Raw genomic sequence first — 25,194 nt, forward strand, 5'->3', positions numbered from 1 at the left:
ATAAAAGATTCTTTCGGGTAAACTATGCCTCAAAGTTCTTTTGAAGGGTTTCATCTTGGAACCAGCTCCCCCCCCCCCCGGAGATTAGGACCGCTCCCACCCTGTTGGTTTTCCGCAAGCTGCTTAAGACCTGGCTTTTCTGGCAGACCTGGGGTTTATAAAATCTGACCCCTGGATGACTGTTATTGTATTGTTTGTTTTGTCATGTTATATGGTGTTTTTATTGTTAGCCGCCCGGAGTCCTGCAGGAGTGGGGCGGTTTATAAATTTTAAAAATAAAATAAATAAAATAAATCTGTCAGAACCATGACATTAAGCCAAAACCTGAATCATTGTTATAATAATGAAAGCGATGCTATGCGGGAAGTCCTTCACTTATGGTGGCCAACATTTCTGCCACTAAGTGAGACAGTTAAGTGGATTTTGTCTCATTTTACAACCTCTCTTGCTACAATTGTGAACCTGATTCCACTCTTGACTTCGCTCAATAATAAGGTAGGAAAAGGGGGACCCCAGGACCATCACAAACGTGGGTCAGTTGCCGAGCGCCTGAATTCTGGCCCCGGGACCCTGGGGATGATGCAACGGTGGCAAGCCTGGAAAAGGGCCGTAAGTCAATTTTTTACAAGGCCGCTGTAGCTCCCCATGGCTGATTGAACGGATTGCCTCTTATCACCCGATGGGTGAGATCGCCCAATGCCTGGAGCTCCCCCCCTTCTCTGCACTGCCCTGAGCCAAGAGGAGGGGAGGGGGCTCCCGCTAGGTGAGGCTCAGGTCCCTAAATGGGAGCTGCTTCAAGGCCAGATGCAACCAGGACCAGAATCGGGGTACGGGGGCTTCAGGGCCAGTTCCTCGGATCCAGCTAAGATTGAAGGCAGAGCATGCTTGGAATGGGGGGGGCAGCAACTATGGGGCGAGGAGAGCCCCCCCGCCGGGACTCCACCCCACACAGCTCACCTGCACCTGTTGCCCCCCCCACCTCTCCAGGACGGAGCCAGCACAGATCCACGCCAGGCATGGCGTTAAACAGCAATAAATATTTATAAGAGAATTTCTGGCTTTCCTTTAGAAAAAGGCGGAAACCAAATTGAAGGACGTTTTTCATCTCGACCAAAGGAACCAAGGGAGGGAGGGAGGGAGGGGGCTTCTCCTTGTCTCCAGGTTTTTTTTTGAGGGGGGGAGGTGTATCCAGGACTGTCGTAAGTTCCCCTCCAAAGCTCAGTGTGTGTGTGTGTGTGTGTGTGTGTGTGTGTGTGTGTGTGTGTTCTATGGGCACACAGTCAAGCATCCGGATATCTCAGAACCGTCCCCTGGAAACCGCCCTGGGGGGGGGGAAGGAGGGGCTCTTGCCAAAAAGTCTGCACCCCAAAGCAGACACAAAGGGGGGAGGGGGAGGCAGGGGGAGAGGAAGCGGCTGTTACATCAATGAGAAAACCCCCCTGCTCTGCAAATGGGTCGGGGGGGGGCTTTTAGTGTCACTCTCTTCTCCCACAAGAGGGATTTAGGCCAGGGGGTGCAAGGGAGGGCGTGGGGCAGCCCCCACCTGGCTGGCTCTAGAGGAAAAGAGACTCCCTCCTAGGGACGGGCCCATTGCATGATGGGAAGACCAAGCCAAACTGGGGTGTGTGTGTGTGTGTGTGTGTGGAGATGGGAGCCCTTTGCAGCCCCCACCCTGCAGAAACCAGACTCCCCAGGAGAGTCCGCAGGGCCCCTCCAGAGAAGAAGCTCATCCAAGGGCCAGGAGGGCCTTCCTCGCAAGGGAGGCGTCAGTTCCACGGCTCACATCTTGCTGCTGCCCGCAAAGCCCAGTTCGCTGCGGGGGGATCGGCCCGTGGCCCAGTCGGCCTCTCCGGGGATGCAGGAGGGGGACGCCCCTTCCTCCTCCTCCTTCTTGGCCCCCCCGCAGAGGGCAGCGGGCCCCCCTCCTCCTCCTCCTCCGCCCAGGCGGTGGCGCCGCTCGCAGTGGCCCTTGTGGCGCATGAAGCTGTCGCGCCACATGAACTTCTTGGCGCAGACGTGGCACTCGTAGGGCTTGAGGCCCGTGTGGGTCTTCATGTGCTCCGTCAGGTGGTGCTTCATCTTGAACTTCTTGTTGCAGACGGGGCAGTCGAAGGGCCGCAGGTTCAGGTGCATGTTGACGTGCCGGTCGCGCATGCTCTTGTGCGAGAAGGCCTTCCCGCAGTGGCACAGGAAGATCTTGCTGCCCTCCCCGGAGCCCCCCGACAGCTGCACCGCCCCGTGCTCCACCGATGACGGCGGGGCAGCCCCGACGGCCGACGGCGCCCCCGACGCCCCCGGGAAGAGCAGCAGCGGGGGGCCCCGCACGTCCAGCGGCAGGAGCGGCCGGGGGGGCGGGAAGGGCTCCTCGAAGGCGGCCGCCACGTCCTGCGAGGACTCGCAGAAGTTCACCTGCTCCTCCGGCGGCGGCGGCGGCGGCCCGCTGAGCGTGCGGACGTCGCTGATGCTCAGGGCGGCGGCGGGCTCGGCCGCCTCCTCGTCCTCCTCGCAGGTCAGCACCAGGTCCTCCTCTTCCTCCTCCTCGTCTTCCTCCTCCTCCTCCTCTTCCTCCAGCCCGCCGCGCTCCTTCTTCACCGGCAGCCACTGGCGCGGCGGGACGAGGCCGGGCCGCAGGGAGGACGGTCGGCGGGCCTCGCTGCTGCCGGGCTCCCCGGGGGCGCCGTCGTCAGGCTCGGGCGCGCTCCTGCCGGCGCGGGCGGCGGGGTCGGGCGGGCGGCGTCGGGGGGCGGCCCGGCAGAGCCCGTCCTCGTCCCGCTCGCCGCCCCCGCGGGCGCCGCCGCCGCCTCCCCGGGGCTGCTCGGGCCCGTCGCGGAGGGGGCTGAAGTAGCTGCTGCTGCTGGGCGACTGGCTCTCCCCGCCGCCGCCGCCGCCGCGCCCGCCGGAGCCCCGGGAGGCGCCCGAGCCGGAGGAGGAGGAGGCCTGGGCGGCGGCGGCGCGGTCCGGGCGGCGCTGTCGCTCCTTGAGCAGCTGCGTGCACGTGTCGACTATGTGCCACATCTGCAGGACGCTGCCCACCGTCAGGAAGTTGACGATCTCGTCGCGGCCCATGCGGAGGCGGCCGGTGTAGGCCGAGCCCAGCACCAGCTCGAAGGCGGCCGGGTCCATCACGCTGGGCAGCACCACGGAGCTCATGTCCTTCAGCAGCACCTGGTCGTGGAAGTAGGGCGAGCAGGCGGCCAGCACCGCCCGGTGCGCGCGGAAGACCCGGCCCTGCACGTGGATGGCCAGGTCGCACAGCTGCCCCTCCAGCCGCTGCTGGTTCAGCGCCTCCAGCAGGGCGCTCGTCGCCTCCGGGAAGGCCACCTGCACCGCCCCGGCCTCCGCCGCCATGCCGCCCTCGGCCCCGGGGCTCACCGGCGCCCGCCCCGGTCGCTGCCCGCCGCGCCTTCTGCGCACGCGCCGCCCCGCCCCTCCAGTCGGAGGCCCTCCCCGTTTTCCCCCTCCCTCGTTCGACCTCCCTCTCCCCCCGCGGGAAAAAGAAGGCTGCGGGCGGGCTCCGTGCAGAAAAATAGTCGCTTTTATTCTCCATCCGCGCCCCGCCCCTTCTCCCCGCCCTCCCTCCCTCCCTCCCTCCCCCCGCGTAGAAAGTCCTCCGGCCGGCCGCGGCTACTCCGAGTCGGAGAGGACGATGATCTCCTCCGGGTCGCACTGGGTGGCCACGCTGTTCTGGGGGGGGGGGGGAGAGAGGGAGAGCGGTCAGCGGCCCCCCCCAGCAGTCCTCCCCCCCCCCGCGTCTAGCTCCCAGAGGGGAAGCTGCTGCCCAGCCTGCAGCCCCTCCCCCCACCCCGCCTCCCCTGCACCCCCACCTGCAGCCCCTCCCCCACTACCGCCTCCCCCTGCACCCCTACCTGCAGCCCCTCCCCCACCGCCCCAGCACTCCCACCCCCCTGCCTCCCCCAACTCCCCACCTGAGCCCCTCCCCTCCCCCGCAGCCCCACCTGCAGCCCCTCCCCCACTACCGCCTCCCCCAGCACTCCCACCTGAGCCCCTTCCCCTTCCCCTACCCCTGCCTCCCCCAACTCCCCACCTGAGCCCCTCCCCTCCCCCCAGCACCCACCCTGGCGAGTAGCTGCTCCTTCTCCGGCAAGGGCTGGTGCTGCTGCGGGGGGCCCGGGCGGGGGCTGCCCTGGCTGCTGGAGACCAGAGCCAGGCCGGGGGAGTCCGGGCGGGTGGAGTCGGCCAGGGGGGCCGGGCTCTGGGGGGGCGGCCACGCCTCTGCCTCCTCCTCCTCCTCTGAGCAGGAGCTGGGCACCTGGATGTAGCCCTCCCCAGTGCTGGTGCTGGTGCTGGCAGGGAGAGAGGCCAGCGTGAGAGATGGGGGGTGCCCCCCACCCTTCTCCCCCCCAAACCCCCCACCCCGTACCTGCTGGAAACCGGGGTCTGCCCCCAACCGCGGCTCCTCTTGCTGGGCGGCTGCCCGTTGAGCTCCCCGTTCTCCAGCGAGTGGCTGCGCTTGGGGGGCAGGGGAGCCCCGGGGGCTGGCCGGGCGGGCTCCGGAAGCGGGCAGGGGGATGGGGCTGGGCTGTCCTCCCCCTCCAGCAGCCCGGCCTCCGTGATCTGCAAAAGCAAATGCTGGGGAGGGCAGTCCTCCTCCTCCAGGTCCACAGCAGGGGGGTCCTCACCTGCAGGGGGGGAGGGAGGGCAGGAAGTGTGGGAAGGGGAGGGCGGCAGGCTGGCAAGAGCCCCCCCTTCCCCCAGAACTGTGGGGCTGGCAGAAGACACCTCCAGGGTATCAATGCAGATTGAACCTGCAGAACTCATTGCCACATGAATGAAGCAGGAGTCTGCGAGACAAGGCAGCCCCCCCCCCAGGTGCCACTTTAGCCCCCCACCCACCCACCAAGGGTACCTGCCGCTGCCAATTCTTCCTCCTCCTCCTCCTCCTCTTCCTCCTCCTCTCCGCCAACCAGGCAGTGGGCCAGCTCTGCGTCCAGGTCTGACTCCGAGGAGTCTTCCTCCTCCTCCTCTTCCTCCTCCTCTTCCTCCTCCTCCTCTTCCCATGACCCCTTTCCTTTACCGGCCTCCTTGGGGCCTGCGCTGTCCTAGTGAAGAGGTGGGGTGGGTGGGTTTCCACTGGCCCTGGGTGCCCCATGGCGACCAGAGGATCTCCCCCCCCCCACACAAACAGAACAAGGGAATTGGATACTTTAGCCCTGCGAGGCGGGCCGAATCGGGAGGCCACTGGGTCTGGGAAGAGCCAGATTCATCCCCTCCTTCGCACCATCTCTACCCTCTTTGGGGTGAGGGGGCCTGGCCTTTGCAGCCATTTTGTGAGTGTGCCCCAGGGGCTGGGATACTGGGCCAGACCCAAGGGCCCTCCTTCAGCCCAAGAGCCCCCCCATTGATGTGACCCCTCTGGTGAGCTCTGCAGGCCCCTCAAAGGGAGGAGGGGGTGCCAAGTCCCCGTGCCGCACCGAGTGCTTGGCCCTCTGGATGCCCCCAGCTCCAGGTCCCCACAGGGGCTGCCGAGGGCTCCACGGCCTCCTGCCCTCCCTTACCTCTTTGGCGGCTGCCCCCGAGCCGGACTCCTTCGGGGAGGCTGGCTCCCCCTCCGCGGCCCTGCTGGGCTGGGCCCCTCCGCTGTCCTGCCGGGGGGCCCTCCCCCCCAGCTGCTCCTCCTCGTTCTTGTCCTGCAGCTGAGCGAACTGGGTAATCACCTCCTCCAGGCGCTGCACGCCCAGCGCCTGGTTGCGCTGCAGGCTCCGGGCCAACTCCAGGTCCCCCAGCGCTGGGTCAGTGTCTGCCGGGCGGGAGAAGGACAGGTGTGGTGAGGGGGAGCCCGCCTGCCCCCCACCCGCCCCGGGACAAGGTGCTCCCCTCCGTGGAGGATCGTGGCGATGCCCTTGGAAAATAGGGGGGCGTGACAAAGCCCCCCTGAAAGGCTGGATTCTCTCCAAGCCTCTGGAAAGGTGGTCTGGTCCTGGAGAGCCTCCTCCGGCCCCCGTGGGGGGGGGGCGGGCTATGGCAAAGGAGCCCCAATCTAAGGGCCTGGGGCCAGCAGCCAAGCTGGAAAACCAGCCCTTCCCTCACCTGATGGGCTCCTGCCCAAACCTCACCCGCTGGGGTCTATCCCAGCCTCAGCCCACCCACCCCCCACATGGCCAAGGTGCTTTGGTGGGGCACAGCTGGGTGCCTCTTCCGCTCAGTTTCCGCTCAAAGGCCCACCCAGGATTCTTGCCAGAAGTCCCCAGACGAAGTACAGCACCATTGTACCTCCCCCCCCCCGGACGAGATGGGCAAGGGGGGGGGTCTAAGAGGGAGAGGTGGGTGTGTGGGCTCAAGCTCTTGTGGGGCAGGGATTGTGGGCTGGGATTATCAGCCAAGGGCTTGGTCAGCCTTAACCTGAACGAATCTCAGGTGTTTGTGCAGCCCCTGTTTCATCCGGGCTTGTTTAGGCAGAACAGGTGAGTCTGGAAAACAGGTTTAGGCAGGACCCACAGCAGCCCCAGGCAGGAGTCTAGCCTTTTTTCCTTCCCGACAGTCAAGAAACAAGAACCGCCGGGTGCCTCCTTTGTGTGCCCAACTGGGGGCCCCCAGGACCGCCCCAAACAAGACTGGAATTGGCATCGTCAGGCACAATAGGCCTCCTGGGGTTGAATTTGGGGGCGACAATGGGGGTCATCCCAAGCCAGCACTTCCCCTGGGTCAAACCAGGGGCCGCCAAGAGTCCCCTTGGGCCCCGGGCTTCCTCCCCTCCACAGCACTCACTAGGCCGGTACTGATCGGTCAGGTGGCTGCCGAAGTTGTAGACCAGGTCAAGGTGACGCCGCTCTTGCAGCCGGGCGCCCACGTTGTGGAAGGCGTCGCGGGCCATGAACTCCATCTGGTGCTTGGGCAGCCCCAGGCTGTGACGGGCGCTGGCCGCCTGCACCACCTTGAGGATGTCGGCAAAGTCCGGGAAGGCGTCCGGCTGGTTGATGAGCCGCTCGATGCGCCGGTTGACCTCCGGGTAGCGCGTGCCGGTGAAGCGGATGCGCTGCTCGATGACGCGGCCTGTCAGGCTGCTGCAGTCCTTTAGCTGGCAGAGGCGCTTGAAGACGCTCATCAGCCGGCGCTTGAGGCGGCTCTCCTGCAAGTAGGCCGAATCCTGGCTGTCCAACTCCGTCAAGTCCAGCTCCTGTTCCTGCAGCCGCTGGATCTCATTGGCGTAAACCCGCAGCAGCTTCTCCAGGTAGCGGATCTGCCGCTTGGAGCCCACGCAAGGCTTGGCGGGCTCGGAGGGCGTCTGGGAGGCAGGGGCGGTGGCGGGGGCATCCTGGGCGGCGACGGGGCTGGTGGCCGCAGCCCTTCTCCTTTGCGAATGGGCCCGGAAGACGGTGGAGAGTTCTCTAATGTAGACGTAGATTTTGTTTCTCCTGGCTTGCACCCGTGTCAAGCAGCGGCTCAGGACGTTGCGGAACTCCACGGAGGCCAGGTATTCCGGGCTGGTCTTCTGGTGCCGGCCAGACAGGTAGGCGATGACCTCAGGGTGGTCCTCGGTGTGCTTGGAGCAGAAGGCCACGAACTGCAGGGGAAAGGGGGCAGGAGAGGCATCGCTCACGGAAAAGCCAGGCTGGCCTTGCCGGCTCCACAGCTTCTCGTCAGGAACAAAATGGGAGCTGGGCTGGAAGGCGAGGTCCCCCCAGAAGGCCCCCCCCACGTGAGGAGAAATTTGTCTGTCAGGATACTAAATTTAGTTACAATTGATTGGTTGGAGAGCGCTGGCTCTTGCGTGAGGCAATCTGCACCGTGATTGGTTGCTGCGGGTGTAGAGGGAGGTTCCCTTTTTTCCCGCCTTTTTTGGGGGGGGGCGTGCTCTGTATGCTGCTTGAGATTTACCTCACAAAGTTTGTGTGTTCCTGAATATCTTTCGTCTGCTGTAAATGTTAAATACATCTACCCATAGAATACGAGTTTGTGTCGGCGTCTCCGGCTTCATTCGGACAGCCGCTGCCCAACGCCCTGACAGAGTGAAAGGGCACAGAAGCCCCTGGACCCCACTAGGGAAGGACAGCGGCCATCGGAGGGGTGGGGGGAGAAGGTCAAAATCCCACAGAGAGAAATTTGGAAGAGGCACCAACAGAGAAAGGAGGCTGTAAAGTAGGGCTGCGCCTCCGGAGGTGGTGGAGTGCTGGTAACTGAGGAGACCCCGTCAGGAGGCGCCATCTAGTCGCCAGAAGAGCAAAGTGTGCCACGGGCCAGAACCGCACGCCGTGGCAGTTGATGGGTTGGAGGGTGGCTGGCTCTCGCGTGAGACGATCTGCGCCAGCGGTCCCCCCAACCTTTGGGGCACTGGGGACCTGGTTCCATGGAGAGAGACTTTGCCATGGATCAGAGGGGTGTGTGTGTCGGGGGGCTTTCATGCACTGCCTGCATTCTGCGGGTGCGATGCTTTGCTTCTTTCTGCGGACCGGTTTCTGGCCATGCTGCGGACCGGTGGCAGTCCACAGACCGGGGTGGTGGCACTCACGGACCCCTGATCTGCACAATGATCGGTTGCTGCGGGTGTAAAGGGGGCAGTTCCCCCTTTCCCGCCCCCACCTTTTCCCTCTGCTGTGTGTTATGTGTGCCATCTGACATTTCCCTCATGCTGTTATTCAAGAAAAAGAAAGGAGAAAAAACAGACCCAGGAAACTACAGACCAATTAGTCTAACAACAATACCTGGGAAGATCCTGGAAAAGATAATCAAAAAACGGATCTGTGAACACTTAGAAGCAAACAAAGTCATAACTAGTAGCCAGCATGGGTTTGTTGAAAACAGATCATGCCAAACCAATCTTATCTCATTCTTCGATAAAGTGACTAAACTAGTAGACCAATGAAATGCTGTGGACATAGTAGACTTAGATTTCAGTAAGGTATTTAACAAAGTAGACCACAACCTGCTGCTTAGTAAGCTAGAAAAAGGTGGGACAGACAACATCACCACCAGATGGATCTGTAGCTAGCTGGAAAGCCTTACTCAGCGAGTAGCCCTCAATGTCACCACATCCACATGGAGAGAAGTAAGCAGTGGGGAACCACAAGGCTCTGTCTTAGGCCCAGTAAACTCTTCAACATCTTCATAAAGGACTTAGACGAGGGAATTGAAGGGGAACTCATCAAATTTGCAGATGACACTAAACTGGCAGGAGCAGCCCACACCCCAGAAGACAAGGTCAGGATCCCAAAAGATCTTGAGAAACCTGAACAATGGGCCTTACCCAACAACATGAATTTTAATGGGGAGAAAAGCAAAGTTTTATATTTAGGCAGAAAAAATCAAAGGCACAAGTACAGATTAGGTGAGACCTGGCTTAAAAACAGCAACTGTGAGAGGGACCTTGGACTCCTAGTGGACGATCTGTTGACCATGAGCCAGCTGTGTGCAGCAGCAGCAGCCAAAAAAGCTAACACAACCCTGGGTTGTATAAACAGGCGAAGAATCAAGAACATGCAATGTATTAGTACCGCTTTTATAAAATCCTAGTAAGACCACAACAGGAATACTGCAGCCAATTTTGGTCACCATAACACAAAAAGATGTCGAGAGTTGAGGATCCAAGGCCTGGAGACCAAAACATATGAAGAACGGCTGCAGGACTTGGATTAGGCTAGTCTGAACGAAACAAGAAATAGGGGAGACATGATAGCAGTATTCCAGTATTTGAGGGCTGCCCCAAAGAGGAGGGGGCCAGATTGTTCCCCAAAGCACCAGAGGGCAGACAAGAAACAACGGATGGAAACTGACCAACGAGAGAAGCAACCTGGAAGTAAGGAGAAACTTCCTGACAGGGAGGACAATCAACCAGTGGAACAGAAGTTGCCTCCAGAAATCATGGGCGCTCCATCGCTGGGGTTTTTTGAGAAGAGCCTGGACCTGTCGGAGATGGTCTAGGCCAGGGGTAGGCAACTTTGCCTCCTTTAGGACTTGTGGACTTCAACTCCCAGAATTCCTGAGCCAGTCATAAAAGAGCCAAGGTTGCCTACCCCTGGTCTAGGTGTGTCTGCTGCTTGAGCAGGGGGCTGGACTAGAAGACCTCCAAGGTCCCTTCCAGCTCTGTTCTATTCTATTCCTACGTTCCTATCTTGTCTGCTGGGAATGTAAATGTTAAATGTATAAATATATAAAACAACAAAAGGTGTGTCTCTGACTTTCATCCAGGCGGCTGCCATGCAATTCCCGAATGGAGGGGGGGGCGATTCTGGGAAATGGGGGAAGCCTCCAGGGAAGCCCCCAACCCCTCCACCCACCGGCTGGCTGGGGGGAGGCTGCTGTGCCTCCTCCAAAAAAAGGGAGGGGGGAGATCCCTGAGCGACCCTCCGGGCCTGGCGGTGGGGTCTGCGTCCCTCAGGGACGAGGGAGTTGGACTGGATGATCTTTGAGGTGCCCCCGAGGGTCCCACAACAGCAGCCACGGGAGGGGGAGGGGGCCTTTCCTGCTTTCGCTTCCCCTCCCTCCCTCCCTCGGGAGAGGCCGGCTGGAAGGGAGGCGGAGAGCCCGGACTTCCCCGGACGGGGCCTACCAACGGTCCGAGGAGGAGGAAGAGGGAGAACCGCGCCGTTTCCTCTCCCCTCCCCCGTCTCACCTCCCGGAAGAGCCGCTGGTTCTCGGCGCGGAGCCCCTTTTCGCCGGCGCTGCCGTTCAGGGGCCCCGGGGAGGGCTCGCCGGCGGGGGCGTCGGAGGCGGAGGGCGGCGGCGGGGACGGGTCGCTGTCCTCGTCCAGGACGATGATGCAGGCGGGCGGCGGGGAGCTCATGGCCGGCGGGGCGGGAGGGCGGCGGGGAAGAGGCGGCGGCGCCCCGTCCGGTCTCCTCCTGAGGGGGGCGAGCGCGACGGCCGCTCCTCCCGCGCCTCGAGTTTCGATTCCGCTCGCCTCGCCCAGGACTCGCCTCTTGCCTCCGCGCCCACTGCGCAGGACCGGAAGCGGAGGCCCCGCGCCGCCATCTTCTTGTATGGCTTGGGGAGGAGGCGCCGTCGGCCTCCTTCCGCGCCGCGCGTCTCCTGAAGCGGCAGCGCCGGTGTCTCCCCGCCGGGAGGCCATCGGCTCCTTCGTCCTCCTCGGTTCCCGCCGCGATTGGGCGTCATCTTCCCGTACTGGGGGGAAAGCGGTGCCCGGCGTCTCCCGGCACGTGACCGGATGTCCTCTACTGAAGCTCCGAAGCCACGCCCCCTGGAAGGGCTGAGCTTTTTTTTTCTGTTGCGGCTGCGCTGTCCGTGCTATTCGAGTACGCGGGTGGGGGACAACAGCGCCGCCCTCGCCCGTCCACCGCAGGCGACCACTGCGCATGCTCCTCCGCCTGGCCGTGAGAGCACAAGAATTCGGCGCTTCCGGGTTTCCTGCCCTCGCCCCCTCCCCCCCCGGTACCTCTGGTGCCCCTCCCCCGCAAGACCCGGGGAAGGAGAGGAGGAAGCGCTGGGCTCGGCTGGGCAATCCGCCCGTTTTTATTCAAGAAAGTTACACAAACGAGACACACAAACACACACGGGACACAAAGCGGTAAAACAATTAAAAAACACGAACACGGGTAGCCGGGAGGGGCGTGCGGAGACCCTCACTTCCGGTTGCTGGAGGCCGTGCCTATGACGCACTCGTTCACCTGCAAGAGGGAGAGAAGGGGGGGGTTCCTCAGCCGCTTTTGCCCCTCCTCCCCCAGGGCTCCCCCCCCCATGCAGCCCCCCCACTCACTTTCCTAGCGAAGCGGAGGGAGTTCAGGGACTCGGCAAAGTTCTCCTCCAGAGGGGAGATGTTCACAAACATCAGCCTGGGGTTGGGGGGGGGGGGAAGAAGAGGAGACAAAGCAGGCCCTGAGTGAGTGTGCGTGTGTTTGGGGGGGGGACTCCCAGGACAACCCCCTCCCTCCCTGCTCCATTCCGCCCTCCCCCCCCACCAAAGCCACTCACATTTTGGAGCTGCCGCCCAACGAGTTCTGCAGCAGGTATGTCAGCTTGCTGTTGCGATAAGGGATGTGGGCCTCCTGCATGGGGGGAGGAAGAGGGGGTGTAGACGGGGAGGGAGGCATGAGGGAGGACCCTCTGGACCCCCAGCCATTTCCTTTACACACACACACACACACACACGCACGCGCACACACAGAGGGGGTCGCAGGATCCCCCCCCCTACCTTGTTGCTGAGGGCGGTGATGACCAGGCCCAGGTTCGAGAGGCTGGTGTTGATGGCCTGGGTCTCCTTCAGCCGCTCCCCTGTGGAGAGAGACCTGTCCAGCCGCTCGCTGCCCGCCAGGTCCACCAAGCTCAGCACGGCTGCAGGCCCAAGGAGAGCAGGTCAGGTCCGAAGCAGTGTGTGTTGTCTGTGTGTGTTGGCCCCACAAGGGGCCTGGACTTCTCGGCGTCTGCCCTCTCCCCGCCCAGGTCGCCACACTCACAGGAGGTGTGCAGCCCCCGCCTGGCGTTGCTGCCCTCCACCCGGAGCTGGAAGATGCTGTGGCTGCGGGAGGAGCGCTCGTTCAGGTTGGTCTTGGCCACGGAGCGGTGGCTTTGGGCCGTCAGAAGCAGCCTCCGGACCTGGAGAAAGGGCAGGGAAGGTGTGAGTGAGGGCTGCTGGGCTGGTCGCAGAGGCCTTGTGGGGAGGAGAAAGAGGCACAGGAGGGACCCCCAAGCCCATCTGTCTCCTTTGAGGGGAGGGTGTGCATGATACCTCCTCCTCAGAAGAGACGGGCATGTAGGAGAGGTTGGGGACGTGCAGCTCCTCCGTGAACTGGCTCACTCTTCGGATCTCCAGCTCCCCATTCTGCTCTGGCCGCAGCGACAAAAGATCCCGCAGCGTCTCATTGTAGATCTCCAGGAAGTTGGCTGTGAACTGGTACTGGTGGGAGGGAGAAGGTGGGGAGGGGGGAAGTGGGCTCAGAAAAAAGCAGCGGGTGGGGAGTGGGCTCAGCCCGGCCCAGAAAACCGTGGGGTTCATTTTCCGACTTTGCTGGCCGGGGGGGGGAGGATTTGCATGCCATTTACAAGAGGCCCCCCTGTAAACCAGAGGGACCCCCCCACACACACACGGGTGCACTTGCCCCTCACCTTCCACCCCTTGGCTTCCATCTCACGGGAGGCCGCAAAGATCTGTCGCACGGCCCGAGGGATCATGCCTGCCGTCTCGGGGCCCAGGTCATCACGGCCCTCCATCGTGTACGTCTTGCCGCTGCCCGTTTGCCCGTAGGCGAAAATGCAGACATGATACCCGTCCAAGGCAGACTGGCGGGAGGAGGAGAGAGCGCCCGGGAGGGTGAGTGCCCGGCCAAGGGTCGGGGGAACCCTCCACCCGCCCTCTGACCCCCCCCCACCTGAACAAGCAGGGAGATCTCCTCAAAGACGCTCTCCTGGGAGCTGGACGGGGGAAACACCCGGTCAAAGCTGAACTCGTAGCTGATGTCGTCCTTGCGCTCCCGGCCAATGTGGGACTGCCGGGGGGGGGAGGCAAAACAGGGCTGTGTTGTGAGAGATGCCCCCTCTTGGCAAAGTATTTCTCAAGAAACTCAGCTACTCATTCCTCCTCCCCCCCCAGGTTCACCCCAAACGCCACCCCTGCCTCCCTCCCGACGACATTCTCCCTCTATGTGGTGGGCGTAGGTCTCTACCCCTCTCCCCGTGTGTGTGTGTGTGTGTGTGTGTGTGTTGGCAGGGGCAAACCTACCTCTTCCGCCCTGGAGAGCACAAGGCCCTTGTTGTTGTCGGCTGGGAAGCGCAGGTGGCTGGGGGGCTTCTGAGCCTGCCTCTCGCTGGCCAGCAAGGGCCGCACTCGGCAGAAGACGCGGATGTTCCCCTGGAAGGAGCAGAGCAAATGGAGTGCATGTGTGTGCGTGGGGTGGTCAGGCAGCCCCCCTCCCCCGAGGCAGCTCCCTCCCTCCCTCCCCACCTTCAGCTCCTGCAGGGCGTTGTGCAGGCAGCGTCGCTCCATCTCGCCCGTGTGCAGCTGTTCCTCCAGCAACGCCAGGCGGGCCGTCAGCGTCTCGTTCTGCTGCCGATGCTCGGCCAGGCCCTCTTCGGCCACCAGCAGCTCCCCCTGGGCAGCCAGCAGGGTTAGGGTTAGGGTCTGCTGAGACTCGCCCCACCCCTCCAAAAAAGGGAGGGGGGGAACCTTCCCAGCCCCAGCCTCAGCCAGGAGGAGGGAAAGTGACCCAGCTGCGGGCAGATTGGAGGCCGGCAGAGCCGGGCAGAAAAGGGGCACAAACTCCAGCTTCAAGCCTAGATCTAAGATGAGCCAGCCCAAAGTGCCAATCTGGGCCACTTTGCCGCACTAACAAATGCCTGAAGCCGGCCAGCTGACCGAGCCAGAGGGAGGAGAGTAGACTCGGCCGGCCTGGAAGCCACCACCCTCCGGATGAAAACATTGCACCCCTCGCTGAGGCTTGCTTGGCCCAGGAAAGGCAGCGACCAACGAGGCTCAGGCGTAGCAAGAGGAGCACCGCGGGCCAGACGGGAAGCGGGTTCAGGAAAGGGCAGCCCTGCGTGTGGCGTCTGCCCCTGCGTCCTCCTATCCTCCCCCCCACCTGTCACTGCTCGCTGGCAAAGGATTCAGCGAGTTGTGTGCGTCCACAGTGCTTAAGCAAAACCTGGCTCCATAAAGCCAGAACAGCAAACCAACAGAATTGCCCTCGATTCTGTTATCTGACGGAAGGACACAGACCGAGGCATCACTCCACCGTCTCCTCGGACCTCGCTGGGTGGCAAAGGGCAGCCGTGGGCAGCAAGCGAAGCGCCAGGAGTCGCCCGGGAAAGCCCAGCCCATCTCTCTCACCTCTCGGACCCTCAGCTGGGCGGTCAGCTCCCGGCTGCCCTCCGTGACCTCCTGGTTGATGGCCTCCAGCTGCCCGATCCTCTGCGCCTGGGCCCGGCATGTCTCTGCCAGCTGCCGCTCCTTCTCCAGCAGCTCCAACACTTTCTGGCCGCTCTCCCTGGCCTGGTCTCGGCAGGCCTGCAGCTCCGAAGCCAGCAAGCTGCAAAAGGCCGTCCGGAGGTTAGGAGCAGCGGCCAGGCAAGGCCCCTTCAAAGCCCCTCGGCCGCCTCCCCCTCCTCCTCCTCACCTGGCCCGGCCGCCGAGCTCTCCATTCTGGGCTGTCGCCTCCTTCAGCTCCTGCTGCAGCCCCCCCAGCTGGCTCTTCAGGGCTTCGTTCTCCCCCAGCAGGCCCTGGATCCTCTCCTTGTAGACACCCACCTTGGCGTGCAGGTCACTCACCTGCCCCTTCAGGTCCCAGGGGGCTCGCTTCTTCTCCCGCCCGATGGCTGGGGGGCCGGCTGGGGGGCCTGGGCAGAGGGGGGGGAGAAAGCCAGGGTGAGGAGGGGGCTCAAGGCCCTCCCCGAGGGAAGCGGAGGGGGGGGCAGGCGCTGAGGGGGCTGCTCTACCTTGTCTGGGAGGCGCTGCAGGAGCCGTCCGGCTGTTCAGCCCTGCAAAGGGGGAGGGGGAGAGAGCGCGCAGGGTGAGACCTTCCAAGGGGGTCCCGGGGGAATCTCCCTCCCCCCCTCCGCCCGAAAGCCCCACCTGCTGCCGGGAGGGCGGCGATGGTCGCCCTGGCCGAGGACCGGCGTCGTCCTGCGGGGAGAGAGAGACCCGTTCAGGGGCCAGAATCCAGCCTTTGACCCCATCTCCCTCCCTTCCCGGGGCTGTCCCGGTTTTTGTGGGGAGGCTCCTTACCGGTGACGCGCAGGAGCCCGCGGGGGGCGGCGGGGCCCGCTCGGGGCCGGGACCCTCCCTCGGCCGCGCTCGTCGCTTGGGACGCCGCGACCTTCGTTGCCGGCGCCGGCCCGGTGCGCGCCCGTTTCTGCGGGAGGGAAAAGGGGGAGGGTGAAGAGGGGCGCGGCGACCCCCAATCGGCCCCTCCCCTTCCTCCGCGCGTTCCCCTCCCCTCGCCCCGACGCTCACCTGGGGCTCCGGGGGCGCGTTCTCGTCCGCGGCGGCGCGCTTTCCCCGCAGCCCCGGCCGGGGCAGCCGGGAGTCTCCGCCGGCCGCGTTTGAGGCGAGGGGCTGCCGGGGAGCCGCCCGGTCCATCACCAGAGGCTCCGGGGGCGACCGGCGCTCTGTGCACGTTCAGAGGACAGGCGGGCAGGAGGCGGCCACGGCGCTCCCGCCTCCTCTTGCCGCCCGGCAACGTCTGGGCGATTCGAACGGGCTTCCCGTCCGGCCCCGCGCGCGCCGCAGCCAATGGGCTTGCCGGCGGCGGCGCGGTGGGTCCTGCCCCGCCCGGCGACCAATGGCGTGAGGAAGCCCCTCGGCCCCGCCCCCTCGAAGGCCGGACCTGACGGCGCGCGGGCGTGCGTGCGTGCGCGCCCTCGCCTGCCCGGGAGGAAGCCCCGCCCTCTCCGCTCGGGCGCCAGGCAAGCCGGGACGGAGGGGTGGGGCCCGCCCGGGGGCGGGGCCGGAGGGCTCCTTCCCCCAGGGCTCCGCCCTCTCGACCGAAGAGGGGCGGGGCCGGTGGCGTTTTCGCGCAGCTCAGCCAGCAGCCCCACCGGTGCAGCCCGGGCGACCCCCGCGCCCCCCGCCCGCAAAGAAGCAGCCCCTCCCCCGCGGGGTCTCCCCGACGCCTCGCCCGGCCGGCCCGAAGGTCGCGGAAAGGCGCTCCGGGGCTCCGGCGGCTTCTGCGTCACACGCGCGGGCCTCCCGCCACAGCCCTCCGGACCCAGCGGGCGAGCGGGCGGCTCCCCCTGCGACCCTCGGGGCTCCCCCGCCGCCCTCCCCTCTCCCCTCCCTTGCCCCTCCGGGCCCTGCCCGGCTCTGCCCCCCCGCAGGCCTGCCCGTCGGAGGGGGCGATGCGATGGCGAGCGAGCCCCCCGCCGCCCTCCCGCGCGGCACCCGCAGCAGCAGCAGCAGCGCCCGCCTGACCTCCGGCCCCGGGAAGCGCCCGGCCCGGCCCGCCGCCCCGTCGGGCAGCGCCGCCGCCGGATGGCCCCGCTTCTGGGAAGGGCAGGACGTGCTGGCGCGCTGGACCGACGGGCTGCTCTACCTGGGCACCATCAAGAAGGTGGGCGGCGCCCCCCCTCCGCGGCCCGGGAGGGGAGGGAGGAGGAGGAGTAGGCGCCCCCGGCCCGGCCGGAGCCCGCTGACCCCGCCGCTCCCCCGCCCCCCTCCCGCAGGTGGACGCCCTCCGGCAGGTGTGCCTGGTGCAGTTCGAGGACGACTCGCAGTTCCTGGTCCTGTGGAAGGACATTAACCCGGGTTGGTGCTGCTAAGAGAAGGGGCTGCCTCCGCTGGCCGGGGAGGGGGGAGGGCTGACCGCCCCCCAGCCCCTCCCTGGCGCCCGCTGACCCCTCTCCCTCCGCAGCGGCGGTCCCAGGCCAGGAGCCCACCTGCTGCGTCTGCCACTCGGAGGCCTCTGGGCCTGAGAACCGCCTGGTCAGGTGCGAGAAATGCAGTCACGGTGAGTCCCCCCCCCCGGTGGGGGAGGGAGCAGCAGTGGGGGGGTCTGTGCCTCCTTCAGGCCCCCCTTTAACCGCTCGGGTGCCCCCCTGCAGCCTACCACCAGGAATGCCACCTGCCTCGCGTGCTCAGCGAGGCCGCCTGGACCTGCCGGCAGTGTGTCTTCGCCATAGCCACCAAGGTGAGGGGGGGGGGGCCAGCCGGGTCCTCTCGGCCCCCCCAAAGCAACGTCTCCCCTTGGCCCTGCCGGCCGGCGTCGGGGGTCTTCCTGCTTCCTGGCACAGAGGGGGGGGCTGACGTGCCGCCCCAGGTGCTCCTGCTCTCTCTTGGGGGGAGGTCCTGCTTCTTCTCCCTCTCCCCCCCCCGCCTGCCCCCCAGGTCTGCCCTGCTCTCCTCTCTCGCCCTGCAGCGCGGGGGGGCCCTGAAGAAGGGGCCCTACGCCAAGGCCATGCTGGGCATGAAGCTGGTGCTGCCCTACCAGCTGAAGTCGCTCGAGTGGGACGCCGAGCACCTCACCAACCGGCAGCAGTGCTACTGCTACTGCGGGGGCCCCGGCGAGTGAGTGCGTGCCTGGCTTCGGGGGGGGGGCGGCAGGGGCAGGATGGCTGCCCTACCTGGAAAGAGGAGTGGGGGTCCTGGGCGACCCAGGAAGGGTCAGCGGAACTTGGATGGGGGAGCGCCCTGAGCTGGGGGCTGGGGGGGAGGCGAGCCCCCCCACGTGCCGTAGTCTGACCCCCCCTCCTTCCTTCCCTCCTGCCGGCCCAGGTGGAACCTGAAAATGCTGCAGTGCAGCCCCTGTGGGCAGTGGTTCCACGAGGCTTGCACCCAGTGTCTGAGCAAGCCCCTCCTCTACGGGGACAGGTGAGCCCCCCCAACCCAAGAGGCCTGGGGGGAGGGGGCGCAGTGGGGGGGGGCAACCACAGGCACCGCTGACCTCTTGCATCCCGGGCAGGTTCTACATCTTTGAGTGCTGCGTCTGCACTGGGGGGCCCGAGAGCATTCAGCGCCTGCCCTTGCGTTGGTGAGTCTGGGGCAGGGGTGACTGGCTGGGAGGTGAGGGCAGGGGAGCCCCCCGGCCCTCTCCACTGCAGCGTGCCGGGCTCCCACCTGGCCTGGGGATGCAGGGAAACCCCCCAAAAGCAAAAGAGGTGGGGTCTCTAAATGTCCCTCAAAAGGTCCCCAACCCCGGTGTGGGTGGCTGCTGTGCCTCCGTCCAAGGTGAGGCCTGGATCGGGGGCATTCCTGGGTTTGTCCTGGGGGGCTCTGGGGCTTGTGCTCATGTAGACGCTCCCCAGGGGCTGCCCCTCTGGCTGAGCCTTTCAGTGGCCTCGTTTGCGGTCAAAGGTTGTCTGTGCCGGGCTCAGTTTTTCGGGCTCCGGGGCCACAGGCTGATGGCAGCTCTTTTCCTCCCCGGCCAGCAGAGGGCGCCATGTTCCCGATGGCTGTGGCTGCTATTTCCTGCTTTGGGGCCTGACGGAGGCAGCCAGTTTGGGGGTGCCCTATCAGGGCATCCGGTCTCTGGCCTTGGGGGATAAATGGAGCTATGGCAGGCTGAGGCCAGACCCTGACCCCAGGGGGGTGGATTCCTCGGGGGGGGGGGTCGCAGAGGGCAAAGGCCGGCCCCGCCAGCCTTCAGCTCCTTGCCGGGGCTGCTGGTGCCGCTGTGGGCTTGGCCCGGCCTGGTGGGCGTCTCTCAGGCTGGTGTTTGCGCCTTGCAGGGTGGACGTGGCCCACCTGATCCTCTACCACCTCAGCATCTGCTGCAAGAAGAAATATTTTGATTTTGAGCGAGAAATTCTGCCTTTCGCCAGCGAGAACTGGGACAGCCTCCTGCTGGGAGAGGTCAGAGCAGGGTCTGGCCTGGGGGGGACACAAAGGGGGGGGGATCCCTCGGCTTCCTGTTTGCGTCGTGCTGGGGTGGACACGCAGCAGATCACTTCCTGGCTCCTGACCCTTCTGAAGAAACGGGGGCAGCGACTTCCTGCGTGCTCATGGGCGTTATGCGAGGAACTAAATAGGGGGGGGGGTTTGCTGAGAAGCAATATGGGTGCTGCTAGCTACCCCTGCCCCAAATTACGTCCCTGGCTCGGTGCTTTTTCCCTGCGGAAAACCTCAGTGGTGCCAGAGGCAACTGACAGCCTGCTGGGCAGTGGGCCTTCATGATATAAGCCCCCCCTTTGGTCCCCGGTGACCTTTGATCCCAGCGGCCACTCCTTTGGGAGCATGGATTCCATATGTGCCGTATACCCACCCTGGGGACCTCAGCCAGGTCAGGGATGAGCTTAGCCTTCACGGCCGAGGTTGACCGAGGTCTTCCCGTTGGTTGAGCAAGGCGTCTACCCTGGGAGGGGGGAAGGCCAGCCTGGGGGGCATCATCTTACAGGGCCCCTTGGCTAAACTCTTTTCTTCGGCCTCGCAACGGCTCCGTTTTTTGGGGGGAAGGCTGCGTTTCGCGTCGGCGGTTGAGCAGGGCTGTGGCTTATTGTCTTTGTCCTCCTTGGCCCCTGCTGCAGCTGTCCGAGACGCCCAAAGGGGAACGCTACAATCAGCTGCTGAGTGCCCTGACCGGCCACAAGGACAGGTAGGCCTCGCTCGGCTGTTGGCAACCCGGATCTCATGTCTGTGTAGACTCCAGGCTAATTCCCTGTTTGATCCCCTCCTCCTCCTCCCAACAGGGACAGTTGCTCCCCAACAGGGTTGACCCTCCCAGCTCAGATGAAGCCCCCCCCCATTCGCACAGCATCCTGAGGGAGCTACTCTTTTGGGGGGGGCAGGAATGTTTGTTTTCACCGAGGTTTTGCTCTGCAATTTGAGCCCCCAAAATGGGAAACCCGTTTCCTAGCTTTGTGCAAATTACTCCACTTCTGCACCTGGTCCTGTTTGATCTGCCATAAATTTATGGGGGGGGGGTAAGAGAAACAGTTATGGGGAGTTTCAGGGCCCTGTGGGTGCCTGAGGTTGGGCCGGTTCAGTAACCAAGCGGGGTGAATGCAGAGAATAAGGGTGTTTCGGTGAAGGGGGCCCAGAGGGTGGTGGGTGAGGGCGAGTGGTGGGCTTCCAACCCCTCAGGTATAAAGCTGCCCCCCCCCCCGTTCAGGCTCAGAGAGCGCCTGGATCTAGTTCTCATTCACTGCACTGTGGCCCGTCAATCAAAGCGTGTCACTGACGGAATGGGGGCGTGGGGGGGTCTCACCCGCAGCATTTGGGCTGCAGCCCCGATGGTGGCCTAACCCTTCTCTCCTCTGCCCCACAGGTTCATCTCCGGGAAGGAAATCAAGAAGCGCAAAGGGCTATTTGGGCTGCATCTGCGAGTCCCGCCCCCTGCCCCCCAAGCCCCAGAGACCCCCAGGCCCTTCCTCCTCTCCGAGAGCAGGTGAGCAGGCAGGAGCCCCCCTTCTGCCCCACCGCCTCCCCTGGGCCTGGGGAGAGAAGCTGCCCACCCCCCACCTCCTCCCCCCCAGCCCCCCCCTCCATGCTGCACAGATAAGGAGGGGCCCTTACAGCTTGCTTTCAGGGCAGGGCAGGCGTGGGCCGGGACCGCAGCCCAGGAGAGACGGGCGCCGTCGCCCGAGGGCCCCGGGGGCAGCCTCCAGCACGGAGCAGCGCAGTGCCAGGGAGAGGGAGCGGCTGGGCAGGGCCCTCACTCAGGTAAGCGGAGGGGGGGGGCGTGAGGACGGGGGTCCGTGCTGGCCCCCGGCTGCCCCTCATGGTCCCCTCCTTTCTCGCAGGAGCTGGCACAGAGCCCCCCGGCCAGCCCTAACCAGAGCTACGGCGGCTACGGCGGCGCCTGCAGCAGCTACAACTTCCGCCGCACGGACGCCCGTTGCCAGGACAGGTGAGGCTGGGTTCAGGGGGCGCAGAGGGCGGGCGGCCTTCACCAGGCTGGCTCCCTCTTGACGCTCTGCTCTCCCCCCCCCCACAGCACCCCGATCCGGATGTTCGCCTCCTTCCATCCCTCGGCCAACACTGCAGGGACCTTGAGGTGAGCGGGGCGGCACAGAGCGACCTGGGGCTCCCCAGTGTCCCTCTGGCACCAGGCATCGGATTCCGCTGGGGGAGGGGGCCCTCTGGCACCTCCCATGGCTGGTGCTAATATTGAGTATTCTTGCTTTGACATGAGGCTCTCCGATGGGTGTCGGGGCCCCTGCTGCCGTGGCGGCAGACGGATTGGCAGGGCCCCCTCCCCACTCAGGCGACCCCCCCACATGAGTCTTTGTGGGCTGGTCTGACAGATGGCCGGCTGTTGGCCTCTGTTCCCAAGGGCTGAGATCGGCTGGCATCGCAGGGACGGTGGGCAAAGACCCCCCCCATTGAGGGAAGCTACCAGGCTGGGCAGGAGCCCCAATGGGTCAAGTGTGTGTGGGCAACCCACTGGAGCTTCTGTGCCCCCCATGTGCATCAAGGGGGGTGCAGAAGAACTTTTCCCAGCGGTGCATGGCCCGAGGCTTTGGCCCCCTTCACGAGGGGCCCAATCCTCACACTGGCTTCCTCTCTGGAGAAGCCCGCAAAGGGTCCCTGGGCTGAGCCGGCTAGGTGACCCTCCCCAGGGTCGGTGCTTCTGCAGAAGCACCACATGGAGCTGTTGGGGGGGGGGCACACCCATTCCGGAAGTCAGACAGGCCAGAACTGCCCGGCGTGCTGGTGGTCTCTTCCACGGGCGTCTTCCCCAAGTCCATCTGGGCAGGAAGATCCCCCAAAGCAGCTGGGGTACCCACCACCACTTGCGCCAGTCCTGGCAATGCCACACAGGCACTGAAGCTGTCACAGGATGGCTGTGGAGCTGGGTCACCCGTGTTCCGGACGGGACGGACCCCAACGGCTGCCGGGGCTCCGAGGTAGATCAGAGATCAGCCAGACCCTCCCCTGCCATTCTCCCTCTCTTCCAGGCTGGGAAACCTCCAAGGGGGGGATCTCTGCCCGTCAGGGGCCACACCACTGCCCGTCTCTGCCCGTCGGGCCACACCACTGGCCCTCGGTGGCAGGGGGGTTCTTGGCCTGGGGGAGGGGCCGGCACTAAGCAGCCCTTCTTCTCTTGCAGCAGAAGCGGTGAGCCCCCCCTTGACCTCGGCGTGGCAGCCACGCCCGCCGCAGAGCAGCAGAGCCCGGAGCGCCCTGCCCCCGCCTTCCTGCCCTGCCCAGCGCCTCCCCTCAAACGCCAAGCTACGCCCCCTCCCCTGCCCCCCACCGTGCCCCCCTCCCTCTGCGCCCCAGCCAGCACCAGCTACTTCGGGGTGATGGGCCGGCTGGCGCGGGGTGAGGCCGTCCGCATCCTGGCCCGTCGCATCACCACGGACGGCACTGTCCAGTACCTGGTGGAGTGGGATGGGCGGGGCATGTTCTAGGCCGGAGGGGCTGAGTGCCAGCCCTCCCCCGCCTGGAGCCACGAGCCCCCCTCCCGACTCCCGCAGAAGGAAGGGCAGCAGGGGGACCTGGGAATGGGACCCTGGCCGGAGGACCCCACCGCCTAGCCTCCTGCACTCGCCCCCTCCCGCCCCCATGCCCGCCGGCCCACCTTGTTCGACCCCTCCAGAGCAAAGGCTGAGTTCATTTATTTTTGTACTGTTTCTGAGTAAAGTTTTTAGGGAGACCCCCCAAGAGGAGCAGGACGTGGCTTCCTGGGGGGGGCTGCCTGCCTCCCCCCCCACACTGCTGACTTTGTTCAAGATGCTGCTGTTCCCCCCCCCTTCCTGTTCACAGCCAGAGGCTGAATAAAGAGCTTCATTAAGACTCGGCTGCCGCAGTTTCTTCCAGGGTGGGGCCCCAGACACGGGACCGCAGCTACCTGGGGGGGATCTGGCCCTAGCCAGCCAGCCCCCCTGTCCCACACAACGCCCAGGACGTGAGGAGCCCCCCCCCAGACAAATACAGACAGAAGCGAGAGCCTCGCGGCCTGGGCCTCCCCCTCAGGCCTGGGTGGGGCTTTATTGGGGAGACAGACTGCTCAAGGGCCCCCCTCACTCGGGGGGCACGGCCTCTTCCACCCACCGCAAGTACGGGGGGTTTCCCTGCTGGATGGGGAGGGCGATCACCTCGGCCACTTCATAGGGGTGTACCGACCTGCAAGGCAAAGGGACGGGGGGGGTGATGTAGAATGCTGTTGACCCCCCCATCAACTGCCAAGGTAAAGGGGGGGGTCTGCCTTACCGGACATATTCTGCCAGCGCTGAGACCCGGGAGCTGCGTGTTTTGATCATCTGGCGGGGGGGGGGAAGAGTAACGTTGAGGGACCCCCAGCTCTGCAGGCAGGGCTCTGTGTGAGGCTGGCCAGAGGGGGGAGGGAAGACCCCTCCTCAATACCTTGGCCTGCTGGTGCCCTGTGAAACAGCCTGGCATGCTTGGGGTCGGGGTTCAAGCCCCCCCCTTCCGGTGGGTGAGGGATCCAGTCCGTTTAGAGAGTTCAGGACATGGATCCACCAAGTTGTGGGGAGGGGGGCACAAGGGCAAAGGGGGCACCTTCCACAACCCTCCCCCGCCCGCAAGGCTTGAGGGAGGCCTCCAAGGGTTGCAGCCGATCGCAACGCTGGGGGGAGGCGCAAGGCTGGTTCCCCTCCCTCGAGCAGCCACCCCGCAAGAGTGGGGGGGTGGGAGGCGGGTGGAGGAGGCGCCCCCCAGGAAAGCCCCCCCCCGCGGCGCCCCGCTCACCAGTAGCACCTCCGCGTCTTCCTCGACGGCGCCCTTCCACCGGTAGCTGCAAGAGGCGGGGGGGGGGAGGCTGAGCCCGGGACGCCGCTGCCGCCGCCCCCCTCCCCTCCGAGCACCTGCCCCCTCCCTCCCTCCCTCCCCGCCCCGGGAGACTCACATGGAGGTGACGCCGGGCAGGACGTTCACGCAGGCCGCCAGCCGCTGCTCCACCAGGGCCCTGCGGAGACCGGCCGGGGGAGGCGCTCAGCAACCGGCCGCGCCCCCCCTCCCGCGGAGACCCCCCCTCCCGCTCCCCCCCCGTCCGACGCCCCCCGCCCACCTGGCGAGGTCCTTGGCCACCGTCTCATTGGGGCAGGTGACGAAGGCGGCCGAGACGCCGCCGCCCGCCGCGGGAGGAAGAGGAGGCTCGGCCGCCATGGAGGAAGAGGAGGAGGCGGAGAAAAGGCGCCCGGAGAACCGCTGCAGCGCCGGGAGCATCAGCAGCAGGAGCAGCGCCGCCGCCGCCACCTGCGGGGGAAGCAGAGACGGGGGGGGCGATGGGGGGGACCCTTCGGACCGCGGCAGCACCCCCCCACCGCCCCCCCACAAGCACACACGGGGCGGCGCTTACCCCGAAGGCGCCCGCGGGCATCTGCAACCGGCAGGGGGCGCCCTGCTGGCCCAGCATGGAGCTCGCCCCCCCACCCGACGTGACACCCCCCCCCGAACCCACGCCCGCCTCTCCCACGCCGACGCCGGGGGGGGGGTAAATCCCCGAGCTGGCCCGTCCGGGGCTGAGGAGGAGGAGGAGGAGGCTCCGCTACCTGCTTCCTGTCGCGTCCGCCGCACGACCTGACGGTGCCCCGCCCCCCGGCCACGAGGTTGATACGTCAGGCGGAAGTGCAGCCAGGGGAGGGGGCGCCAACCTGCCTCCTTCCGTGCGCCCCCTCTCCTCGTGCCCCGCATCAGCCCCGGCGGCGATTGGTGGGTGGCTGGATCCTGGCGCTGTCCCGGTTGGACAGTTGCCTGGCTTGTGGGAGGAAGCCCCCCCCCCAATCAGCTCAGTGCCCCCCCGCCCACTGCTTCTCCGGGGCTGGGTTGGGGGGGCAAAGGACCCCCAGGTATCCCCCTAACCCCCCCGAGGGGTCCGAGGCTGCCCTGGTGCCCAGTCTCCCCCCCCCCGCAGCGAATCCCTCCGCTGGAGCGGCTGCCCCGAAGGCTGCGAAAGG

The 25,194-nt window shown here is 65.4% G+C and overlaps 5 protein-coding genes across 11 annotated transcripts; 1 reads left to right on the top strand and 4 right to left on the bottom strand.

Annotated features, from left to right (window-relative positions):
- Positions 1–322: 322 nt before the first annotated feature.
- ZBTB22 (zinc finger and BTB domain containing 22) lies at positions 323–3,453 on the bottom strand. The gene has a single exon (XM_039365950.1). The coding sequence runs from the start codon at positions 3,346–3,348 to the stop codon at positions 1,780–1,782; it is 1,569 nt and encodes a 522-aa protein (XP_039221884.1). The 5' UTR covers positions 3,349–3,453; the 3' UTR covers positions 323–1,779.
- Positions 3,454–3,584: 131 nt separating this feature from the next.
- On the bottom strand, positions 3,585–11,136 carry DAXX (death domain associated protein). Its single transcript, XM_039365925.1, has 7 exons — positions 10,568–11,136; positions 6,727–7,522; positions 5,517–5,758; positions 4,868–5,060; positions 4,382–4,640; positions 4,076–4,304; positions 3,585–3,684 (listed from the first exon to the last, which is right to left on the bottom strand). Exons 1-7 carry the CDS (start codon positions 11,021–11,023, stop codon positions 3,625–3,627), a joined length of 2,235 nt encoding a protein of 744 aa, XP_039221859.1. The 5' UTR covers positions 11,024–11,136; the 3' UTR covers positions 3,585–3,624.
- Positions 11,137–11,400: 264 nt separating this feature from the next.
- KIFC1 (kinesin family member C1) lies at positions 11,401–16,187 on the bottom strand. Of its 2 annotated transcripts, XM_039365938.1 has the most exons (16): positions 15,854–16,187; positions 15,626–15,752; positions 15,473–15,523; positions 15,337–15,378; positions 15,018–15,237; positions 14,732–14,930; positions 13,850–13,996; positions 13,628–13,756; positions 13,278–13,394; positions 13,015–13,188; positions 12,638–12,805; positions 12,366–12,504; positions 12,104–12,243; positions 11,884–11,957; positions 11,669–11,744; positions 11,401–11,579 (listed from the first exon to the last, which is right to left on the bottom strand). In XM_039365938.1, exons 1-16 carry the CDS (start codon positions 15,977–15,979, stop codon positions 11,535–11,537), a joined length of 1,974 nt encoding a protein of 657 aa, XP_039221872.1. In that variant the 5' UTR covers positions 15,980–16,187; the 3' UTR covers positions 11,401–11,534. The 2 variants fall into 2 exon arrangements, with proteins under 2 accessions (XP_039221872.1, XP_039221873.1); XM_039365939.1 differs by lacking the exon at positions 15,337–15,378.
- Positions 16,188–16,448: 261 nt separating this feature from the next.
- PHF1 (PHD finger protein 1) lies at positions 16,449–23,069 on the top strand. 4 transcript variants are annotated; one of them, XM_039365946.1, is made up of 14 exons: positions 16,449–16,949; positions 17,062–17,143; positions 17,250–17,345; positions 17,440–17,525; positions 17,754–17,902; positions 18,110–18,205; positions 18,297–18,365; positions 19,063–19,186; positions 19,858–19,925; positions 20,598–20,717; positions 20,806–20,992; positions 21,073–21,179; positions 21,267–21,326; positions 22,386–23,069. In XM_039365946.1, the coding sequence occupies exons 1-14, from the start codon at positions 16,743–16,745 to the stop codon at positions 22,684–22,686; spliced, it is 1,752 nt and encodes a 583-aa protein (XP_039221880.1). In that variant the 5' UTR covers positions 16,449–16,742; the 3' UTR covers positions 22,687–23,069. The 4 variants fall into 4 exon arrangements, 3 of the variants coding, with proteins under 3 accessions (XP_039221880.1, XP_039221879.1, XP_039221881.1); XM_039365945.1 differs by having other exon boundaries at positions 16,455–16,949; positions 22,383–23,069; XM_039365947.1 differs by having other exon boundaries at positions 16,457–16,949; positions 20,848–20,992; positions 22,383–23,069.
- Positions 23,070–23,224: 155 nt separating this feature from the next.
- CUTA (cutA divalent cation tolerance homolog) lies at positions 23,225–24,936 on the bottom strand. 3 transcript variants are annotated; one of them, XM_039365964.1, is made up of 6 exons: positions 24,790–24,936; positions 24,306–24,493; positions 24,144–24,203; positions 23,987–24,032; positions 23,489–23,604; positions 23,225–23,401 (listed from the first exon to the last, which is right to left on the bottom strand). In XM_039365964.1, the coding sequence occupies exons 2-6, from the start codon at positions 24,461–24,463 to the stop codon at positions 23,299–23,301; spliced, it is 483 nt and encodes a 160-aa protein (XP_039221898.1). In that variant the 5' UTR covers positions 24,464–24,493; positions 24,790–24,936; the 3' UTR covers positions 23,225–23,298. The 3 variants fall into 3 exon arrangements, with proteins under 3 accessions (XP_039221898.1, XP_039221896.1, XP_039221897.1); XM_039365962.1 differs by lacking the exon at positions 24,790–24,936 and adding an exon at positions 24,597–24,765; XM_039365963.1 differs by lacking the exon at positions 24,790–24,936 and adding an exon at positions 24,597–24,757 and having other exon boundaries at positions 23,489–23,538.
- Between the last annotated feature and the right edge of the window lie 258 nt (positions 24,937–25,194).

The sequence above is a fragment of the Crotalus tigris genome, unplaced genomic scaffold (genome assembly GCF_016545835.1).
Source record: "Crotalus tigris isolate CLP2741 ecotype Arizona unplaced genomic scaffold, ASM1654583v1 scf7180000020216.623372, whole genome shotgun sequence".
Classification (NCBI taxonomy): Eukaryota; Metazoa; Chordata; class Lepidosauria; order Squamata; family Viperidae; genus Crotalus; species Crotalus tigris.

Coding starts and splice junctions, on each gene's coding strand:
- DAXX (XM_039365925.1), bottom strand. CDS start 11,023: ATGGCCTCCCGGCGGGGAGACACCGGCGCTGCCGCTTCAGGAGACGCG. Junction 4,305..4,381: donor CAGACCCCGGTTTCCAGCAG/GTACGGGGTGGG, acceptor TCTCCCTGCCAG/CACCAGCACCAGCACTGGGG. Junction 3,685..4,075: donor AGGAGCAGCTACTCGCCAGG/GTGGGTGCTGGG, acceptor CCCCCCCCCCAG/AACAGCGTGGCCACCCAGTG.
- KIFC1 (XM_039365938.1), bottom strand. CDS start 15,979: ATGGACCGGGCGGCTCCCCGGCAGCCCCTCGCCTCAAACGCGGCCGGC. Junction 15,524..15,625: donor CGGGCTCCTGCGCGTCACCG/GTAAGGAGCCTC, acceptor CTCTCCCCGCAG/GACGACGCCGGTCCTCGGCC. Junction 15,238..15,336: donor TGCAGCGCCTCCCAGACAAG/GTAGAGCAGCCC, acceptor CCCTCTGCCCAG/GCCCCCCAGCCGGCCCCCCA.
- PHF1 (XM_039365945.1), top strand. CDS start 16,743: ATGGCGAGCGAGCCCCCCGCCGCCCTCCCGCGCGGCACCCGCAGCAGC. Junction 17,144..17,249: donor GTGGAAGGACATTAACCCGG/GTTGGTGCTGCT, acceptor CTCCCTCCGCAG/CGGCGGTCCCAGGCCAGGAG. Junction 17,346..17,439: donor GTGCGAGAAATGCAGTCACG/GTGAGTCCCCCC, acceptor GCCCCCCTGCAG/CCTACCACCAGGAATGCCAC.
- ZBTB22 (XM_039365950.1), bottom strand. CDS start 3,348: ATGGCGGCGGAGGCCGGGGCGGTGCAGGTGGCCTTCCCGGAGGCGACG.
- CUTA (XM_039365962.1), bottom strand. CDS start 24,653: ATGCTGGGCCAGCAGGGCGCCCCCTGCCGGTTGCAGATGCCCGCGGGC. Junction 24,204..24,305: donor GTGGCCAAGGACCTCGCCAG/GTGGGCGGGGGG, acceptor CGGTCTCCGCAG/GGCCCTGGTGGAGCAGCGGC. Junction 24,033..24,143: donor CTGCCCGGCGTCACCTCCAT/GTGAGTCTCCCG, acceptor CGCCTCTTGCAG/CTACCGGTGGAAGGGCGCCG.